General features: G+C 41.9%; 1 protein-coding gene across 2 annotated transcripts; it reads right to left on the reverse strand.

The window, feature by feature from the left end:
* Nucleotides 1–612: 612 nt before the first annotated feature.
* Nucleotides 613–8,827, reverse strand: MGST1 (microsomal glutathione S-transferase 1). Of its 2 annotated transcripts, none has more exons than XM_080357672.1 (4): nt 8,690–8,827; nt 5,819–5,966; nt 3,655–3,749; nt 613–1,200 (listed from the first exon to the last, which is right to left on the reverse strand). In XM_080357672.1, the coding sequence occupies exons 2-4, from the start codon at nt 5,942–5,944 to the stop codon at nt 954–956; spliced, it is 468 nt and encodes a 155-aa protein (XP_080213798.1). In that variant the 5' UTR covers nt 5,945–5,966; nt 8,690–8,827; the 3' UTR covers nt 613–953. The 2 variants fall into 2 exon arrangements, with proteins under 2 accessions (XP_080213798.1, XP_080213797.1); XM_080357671.1 differs by having other exon boundaries at nt 8,655–8,826.
* Nucleotides 8,828–9,194: the final 367 nt, after the last annotated feature.

The following is a 9,194-nucleotide window of genomic DNA, read 5'->3' on the forward strand; positions in this document are numbered from 1 at the left end:
TTCACCCTAGGTATTTCTAAGGGTTTCCATTTATCTTTTCTACTTCTCAGCACATAGTGAGTCTATGTTCAGGGCTTTGATACCACTGAACAAACGGAAGGGATTTAAAGCTAGTTTTGTTCCAAATGTAACACTTACAGAAATAAACACAGGCTCCAGGTATTCCTCTTCAGAATAAAATTTCTATACAGCAGCTTGATGCAAAAGAAGTTAAAAATGCTGTTCCCGAATGTGCCTAGCAATGACAACTAGACTTGTCAAAAGAGCCTTTGCATGGAGTAACTTCAACAAAAGGAATTACTTCAAATTTTCACCAGTGTCACTGAACAGATTTTAGCCCAAATAATTTTTTCTTTTTAATCTATTCAACTGAAATGGAGCAGCAACGGTTTGGGTTCTCTAAACCCAAAGTGGATTATACAAACAATTTCATCAAATATTTTTTTACAAGCCTAGCATTACTGGTTATATCTTATTATTAAGGCAAGCAGTCTTCAAAGAACTGTGTGATTGGAATCTCTTCGTGATACACAGTGACATGCTATTTGCTGGCTGCAGTGAGAAGAGTCAAAATGAAAACAAAAATACAAACATGCTTTTTTTCCTCTTGTCTTTATTGATTTAGACTTCAGAGCTACAGCCAAAAATAGTGCATCTGTAGAAAATTACCACACATGCTATCAATACAGCATCATTGCACGTTTAGAATTGTAAGCACTTGACAAATCACAAAGGGAACATTCAATCTAATATTTTGGCAATGCAGCCCATGAATAGGGACTACAGGAAAAAGGATTTTTTTTCCTCTAAAAAGAAATATTTCTGAACAGGAATGAAAAGCCTCTGTTAAAAATCAAATTCCAGTCACCATGGAAAACTCATTCTAGACATCATCATACACTGCTGGAAACTTTGCATGGAATATGGAATGGTACACAGAAGCTATGACTCTGCTACAGGTACAATGCCGTCTTCAGCACTTGGTACGCCATCGAGATGGTCACTACATACCCAACTGCCCAAGACAAACCTCTGCTGGGCTGGGGAAGAGGGATCAAGTACGCAAAAGTGTGAAGGATCCTAGACCCAGCAAAGATCCTGAAATGCAGCAAGGCTGTGGACAGCTCAGGGCCACAGAGAGTATACAGCAGTCCAATGCCAAGAAATGGGACAATATTTTCAAGGTCATTCAGGTGGCCCCTGGGGAAAGAAGCAAAATTGGTTTACAGCGTTACATTTTGTTGAATAAACCACTTCAAGCCTCAATATTTGTCAGCGTTTTCAAAGAATGCTACTGTTAAGGCCATAATACAACCATTGGCTTCCTCAGCAGTGGGGACTTCATGCAGCTACTGAAATGATTTTGGCATACTCACCTGACATCACTTACATCTCTTGTGCCACACCCCACATTTCTAGGCCTCTATTTGTACGAATGGATTTAGGTTTTCCTCAGGATCTTCATAATACTAGGGACTTACAAGAGGTACATGAGTTCACCTGGGTGCATGAGAATGCAAGGAAAAGTGGGGAAGACGACAGCTGGAATTTTCTTGTAGCATCTCTCAACTGAACATCAGTTAACTGGACTGTGACTGCAACTACTAGACTTCACAACCCAGATAGTATATTTCAATCCCATAAACTCAGTCTGTAGCCTCCACAAAGAAAATATGAAATATCCTATATATGAACCATTCTATCAAATGAAATTCAATCATCTTGAAGAATGCTATTTTTGAGCATCTAACAGGTGTGACAGTTACACTTTTGGTTCATTTTCTTCGCTATTAAGCACTAAAATAGCTGAAAAATGTTAGAAATTTTGAAACTATAATATAATTTACCAAAAATGTGTTGAGACTGAACTTCAGATCTTGGAGGTATTCTGTCATGCCTCTTCATAATCCTTCCGTGCTCCCTTTACCTCTTTATATAAATTATACTTTCAGCCAAATTTACTGATTGAAACAACCTCTAAGCCTTACTAATTATGTCAAATTTCACAGCCAACTAGAATCGGAACATTGTGCTGTTTTGCAGCTGCTTTCTGAACTCATTTATCATTGCAAGGAAACATATCCTCCAGCTCCTGTTTTTTTCCAAAAAAGTACGCTGAAGAAAGTAACGTATTTTATACCTCCATAAACACAACAAATTCCACTTATTCAGAAGAGAAGCCATGTTAAATCTGTGTGGCATTCTCTGTTGCCATGAAGCTTGCAAAAGAAAATACAGTAAACTGCCATTAAGAACCATTGTTGGGAAGAAAAAAATGGATGCTGCAGCACCAATGGAATTGCTAGAACCAAGGTGACTTCTGGGCATGTCAGAACAGCTCTGCAAAACAGCAACACGGACTAGATAGTACAGTGTTTTCAAAATCTAACCTGCGCAAATGACTCTGTGACGTGGTAGTCATTTCTCTAACGTAATGATCTGAGTTAAAAGGGCATCTGGTTGTAAAATTAGTATCAACTTGGTTGTCATCTGAGAATTTACAAATAGAATACAATTACTCCTCACCAAAAAGTAGTAATTTTTATACAATAACTAGCAAATTAAACAAGTAACAACTCCCTGGCCCACTAAAGAGGAGAAAAGGGAAGTTCACAGCACCTTTACAGCCCACTGAGATTTGATCCTTCTTTCTGAGATTTTAATCCTGAACAGACATACAGAAATATAACACCAGTCATCTATCTTTGCAAGGATGCACTGTTCTGAAATCAGAGCCATAATTTATTTTCACTATCTTCCCTAATGGTGTTTTAAATGAGAAGAGTTCATTCACATTCAAGTTTTTGGTATAAAAATATATATAGTAAATAAACAGCTAGCTTCATTTATAAGGAATAATGATATGGACAGTATTCCACTGAAGTGTTCCTTGTTAGCACAGATGTATCAAAAAGCATCTGTAAAGTTATGATTCTGGTAACAGAAGATACTGTCATCTGCTAAATAAAATTAAATAAGCTGCAACATGTAGCCCACTGAAAAATGGCTTACATTCTGCCCCAAATCTTGCAAAACAAAACACATACACCATAGGCTGCAAAATGCTGTACTATTAGCAGCATTCTTCCTGAAGGGTGGTCAACTTTCCTGTACAATTGACACATCAGTGAGTAACCACAATTCAATCCAGCAAAAAGAGGTTTTGACTCCCACTCAGTATGATTTGACTCCCACTCAGTATGATTTGCCAGATTAACACCCTCATTACAGCCCTGGAGTTCCATGACTTCAACACTGTTTTACTCCTCTTATTTCCTTTACACTTCAGGAAAAAATACTATTGCAACTGGTATTCAAATTATACAGAAAGCTGATTTACACTTAATGTACACTGCTTCATACTAAATCAATTTACTGTCATATTTTACAATCTTCTCATCACTTCCCCCTTTTATATAGGATATTATCCAAGAAGTAGCTATTATAATCAGACACAGACTTCTTATTTTTAGTATGCATGCCAACCGTTTGAATGTGGAATGGTTTGTTTATTTAGACAAATTAATTTATTATATTACTACATAAAGCAACACAAAACACAGTGGCTTACTAAAGAGAATTGGGTGAAATTAATTTCCTGATTTAGTGTTATTCTCCTATTTAAAATAATTTTAAAAGATTTCTATGCATTACCTGCGTACACGTTCAACATCTGGATCCGTCCGCAGAAATTTTTTGGCGCTCTCTCCTTTACCAAATGATGCTGTATCTTCTGGGTTGGCAAATGCCTATTTCAAACATAAACACACATGAGACATTAGAAGCCAGAATGTTTCTTCTGGTCATGGCAGCTTGCTATAAAGGTCATTCTTTTTACTAATGCCTCTATAACCTCACATAACTTAACTGAAATTAAATGCACGTGGAATAATACATTGTTTCTAACATTACTGTTTCCTTGGGCCTAGCCTGTATGTAGCTGGTGTGTTGACAAATAAAGGTAATGCGATTTATGCATGTAAAGCTTTCCTGTAAGATGGACAAGCACAGCAGATGACTGATACTCAGCCCAGAGTAATACCAGTGGGCTGAAGGAACATAAGGACCTGGAAGGTAGAATTATCCTCTGTACTGCCTAAGTCTCTTTTTCATGATTCTTGACAAATTATCTGAAAGCCCTTTTGGATCCCTTCCTTCTTCACAAGTCCACAGAGCAATAGCATCCAAGAGTCTTACTCCTATACTCATTTATGACCAAATAAGTTTCTTCCTTTCCTCTCAGGTACGAATTTTGCCACTTATATGACCACTTATTACCTCCAAATACTGTAAGACACTATTTGACAACAATATTTAATTCAGTTAGCGCAGGCTGCAGTAGATCTCTCTTTGCTGACATACATGGTAACACGTGCATTCTGTGGACCGTTCAGGCTACGCAGCCTTAAGTCAAGAAAAGCTTTTGATTTTAGGAGAGCTACTACATGTTTGCTTTCTGAGGCAGTCTTGATCCCTTTCTGTGAAATACCCTTGGCCTCAAAATTCTGGAGACATTTTAAAGACTTTTTCACATTGAATAGGAAATAAAAATTTCTTTACTAATTTGTCTGTTTGTAATGCTACTGTCCATCTTAAGAAAATAAAGTACTCCAAATTAATGAAGGCCCTGTTGTCACCTGCATACATATGGATCATGGCACAGTATGAGCATTAACATAGGACGCCACTGGATCTACATATAGGACCAATACAGCTGACATGCTTATGCAACACCAAAAGCAAGTACCATTATGACACAGATCTCTAGGTCCTATTTTGAACACAAAGGACAGGTTGTGTGCTCTACTATACTCAATCTTCAGCTGTGCCAAAGACCTAGAGAGTTATCAGAAACCAGCAGTAGCTCAGATGCTGTGCTATGAGGACCTCACGAACAACAGAACACCTCAGCTGGGTTATCTTGCACCCAGCAGGAATGAAAAGCCGTATTTCAATGGAAGGACTGAAACAAAATCTTTGAAGCACACATTGTCTTGCAGAAGCAGATCTCACAAGAACAGCTACATGGGGAAAACTCAGGGCTCTTTTAGCCCAGGACCAAGTGTTTACAACAGTGGCCATGAGCAGATGCCTAGAGAAGACCAGGAAGAGGGCAAACACAACACAATGCTTTCCATGAGCACTCTATCCTAAGCTAGATACAACTTATGCATTATTTAGTAAACCTCAGTGGATTTTTCACATACTTATCTAGCCTACACATCAATTCACATAAATTTTCAGTCTGCCTCTCATTCTAGAAAGAAAATATATATATATATTTTTTTTTCTAGATAATGACCTGCCTGCAATGGAAAAGCTAAAACAATTAGGGAATATAAAGACATTTCGAATTACTGGATGAAAGGGTTACAGATGTATAAAAATACACATCATAACCCCTTTTCTGAACCCACTAGTTGGTTATACATATCACATTTTATTTGCTTTATAAATCCCTGGACATCAGCTTTCTGCTATGAAGTTCTATTCCCTAATACTGAAGAAGACATGGAAATTTCAGTTATTAAACACTCTTACTTAAAAATGATAGAAATGTTTTAGAAGGGCAGAGTAAGTCAAATGCAACTTTAAGATACAGTCTCATAATTATCTCTCATAATTAGGTTAAAGATATGTATTTGAGATGAACAAAAGCACCAGCATGCCAAACTCAGAATATCACTAGAGGATCGAGGGTGGAGGAAGAAAAAGAACAGCACCAGTATTTGAAAGCTGAAAAGAAACACCTGTGATATCTTTGTATTTCAATACAAATTCCAATCTATTCTACCACACAGTATTCCCAGTTCCTTACCTTTCTTGTGATTCTGAAGTATGCCGTTACAGGACTCATTAGCATCATTTTCAGAAGCACAATAGTTGTATAAGTGGCATAAGCCCAGAAGACTTCATTGTCAATTAACTGAGTCAATTTAGCCATTTCTCCACTTCTCACTGACGACCTTTAAAAAAACATTAAAGTTAGGCTAACTCCATAACAACCCAAAGTTCTGACAAGAAGACTGTCAGGATAGCTTTTTTTTTTTAGCATCACAACAATGACAGCACAATTTTGCCACTGTGAAAAGTTTCTTTTCAAACAAATGGATTTTTCCACAGTTGATTTTCACAATGGCATAATATTTTAAGATGAGAAATTATATTATCATGTAATATTTTGCTTCCATTATATCTGCTTATTAAACTGTCAAAATACAAAACACCACCATATTGAATGCAATTGCAGGAACTAGATATAGCCACAAAAATCAGTACCCTTTTGAAATAAAACAAGTAGTTAGACCAATTTTAGACCAATTCATTTGAACTAGTGAATTTCCCTAAGCAGTTACCACGATAGAAAGCATGTGATGACACACTATACATACAATAGTGTTTAAAAGAGGAAAATTAGTATTGCCTAATTTTTTTTCTGATAAAATGACACAATTATAATTGCACTTCAGCTTTCAACTACCCAGTATCTTCCCACCTAGCAATAACTTGCGATCAAAATGAGTTAAACATGCATTTTTCTCCTTTGAGACCTTGTTCTTAAAAATTGCTTTTAGCATGATTCACGGGCAAAGATTAAGTTGTAATGACAAAAAGCAGAGAACTATTTATGCTTTTATCATGGGAGGTTTAAGCTAATGAACTCTCTTTCCAATGAGACCATACCAAACCCACCATCCTATGGAGGTGGTACCTTTATCAACACCATGAAGTTAAGAATGTGATGAGGACTGAATTGCACATATAACATGAAGCATGGCCCCTTGCACATTTAATTTTTGCTCTGCATGGAGCAAGGCTTTTGCATTACCAAGAGCTTCAACCATGCACTTAAGTGAGTAGGTATCTGTAAAACTAGTAAGTCTTAGCTTCACTCAAGACCAAAATAAACGCACTTTTTGTTATAGTTAACTTCATTATTTCCTACAGTATAATTTTAACTATAGTAATAAAAAAGTTAATAATATTAACTTGATTACAGCTTTAACAATATCTCCTCTCACTTTCAGCACCAAGTCACCACCAGCTATAGCCAAAGAAGGGAAACTGGACAAGCCAAAAGCAGTAGAAACAACTGCTCTGAAGGCACAACCTTGGTAGGGAGGCGAGCAGGATGGAGGTGAGCAGCTGTTTGCTCAGTGAAAGAAATCCAGCCTTGTCTGGACCTGTGTGGCTGTGGTGATGAGTCACCAGGCCAAGCACTGGGCCTGGGGATTACAAGAAATTCAGTGTAACTTTCTTCTCCTTCAGTTCACGGTACAGCACTTCTCAAGACAATCAGCTATCCAGCAAGGATTTTTCTCAGCAGTTTCTACAGAACCTGCATGGTTTCACACCACAAAAGGAGTGAATCTGTGGCTCCAGAGTGTTTTTTCTTCCTGTATTTTAAAGCTGTGCTACAAATACATCCAGAAACTATGACAAGTCATGAGAAACTGTCCACCAACATGTATACATTCGTCCCACTAGAACTACACTGCATTTAACAGTTTCCCCTACTTGTAGGGTTGGCCTCTCCAAACTCCCATGAAGCCCAGGCCTTGCTTTCACTACAAAAAGTACACCAAAGAATTCATAGTTTTAACACCTGCAGAAATGCAAAAATAAACCCCGCATACTACATCAGCACAGGGTTTAAAGGGGCTTATTAAAACCACAAAGGCAATATTGCATTTCTCTGTGGTGCAAATGCAAAACTCACGCCTGGTTAAGTCCACGAGTCCAGATCCCATGGAAAGGGCCTTAAAAGTGGATGGGTGTAGACACCTCAAGCCCCACTGATGCCTGCCTCAGTTTACATATTTCGTTCATCTAATCCGAGCAGTACCCTTTCCCTTATCGATCTATTTAAAATATGGGTTCCTGGTTCTTTGGCTACCCTTCCCCCAGATTAACTTGTAAATGCAGGAATCAGTTTGTATTCCGAGATTAGTACAAAGAGACTTCGTTTTACATTAAAGATTCATAGTCCGATGTCTCTTGGTCCTTCGCCCCTGCTGGGGTCAGGCACCAGGTCCCCAGTTTTGTAAAAACAACATTCCTTCGTTAAATTGTTCCTTACAGCGGCGGGCCACGCGTGACCGTGTCCCCACCCCGGCTGACTCTGCAGCTGCAATTAGCAACGTTACCGCTGGCTGTTTGTTAAAACGCGACTTTTCAAAGCGCGTCCAAAGCACACTCGAACTGCCACTGCCGCTCCCGGCGCACCGGGGCCCGCCGGAGCCCCCCGCCCCGCTGCAAACTCCGTTTCGAAACAAGCGGCTCCCCCAGCACAGCGCAGCCGCAAGCTCCCCATCCCTTCCCCCGGTCCCGGGGCTTATCAGCGCCGCCCGTCCTGCGTGCACCATGGCCGCGCTTCGTTCTCCCCGGGGGAGCGGGAGGACACACACGACAGGAAAGCCTCGACCCCGCGGGGAGCACCAGGGCGCTGCCCCCGCCGACGGGCACCGGGCAGCCCCCGCACCAGCCCCGCCACACGCAGCCGGCGCGGTGCGACAGGCTGCAGCGGCCCGATGTAAAACCCCTTCCCGCACCCCGCCATGACTTCCCGCCGGGAAGGCGGCGAGGGAGGGGGGAACAGGCGGATATTCCGCTCCCGCCCGGAGCCGCCATCGCGCAGCGCCCACGCAGCTCACCCGCCTCCCCTCGGCGAGCGCACACCGCGACGAACCCGGCTGCTCTGGCCCGGCCCCCGCGCCTCCGCCTGGCCTGGCCTGGCCCGGCCCCCGCGCCTCCGCCTGGCCTGGCCTGGCCCGGCCCCCGCGCCTCCGCCTGGCCTGGCCTGGCCTGGCCCGGCCCCCACGCCTCCGCCTGGCCCGGCCCGGCCCGGCCTGGCCCCGCCTCGCCTCGCCTCGCCTCGCCCCTTTGGGCGCGGAGGCGGGTCCCGGCCCGGCTCGCCGCGGGGGCTGGAGGCCGCTGCCCGCTTCCGTCGAGTAGGTGTGCCCCGCGGCCGGCTACGTATGCTAAGGCGGGTGTTGTGGAGCGCAGGCCCGCGGTTCGTCCGCAGTGGCCCACCTGGGGCAGGTGGGGCTCGTGCCCTGACCCCAGCAAGCGCTGCCTGAGAGGAAAAGCAGGGGAAAGAAAAACACGAAAAAGCCTTACTGTCTGAACACCCTTGGACTTTGAGACACAGGGGAACCAGAGGTGGTGACCCAACTAGGCTTCATGAGAGACAT

This window comes from Nesoenas mayeri, assembly GCF_963082525.1.
Source record: "Nesoenas mayeri genome assembly, chromosome: 1".
Taxonomy (NCBI): Eukaryota; Metazoa; Chordata; class Aves; order Columbiformes; family Columbidae; genus Nesoenas; species Nesoenas mayeri.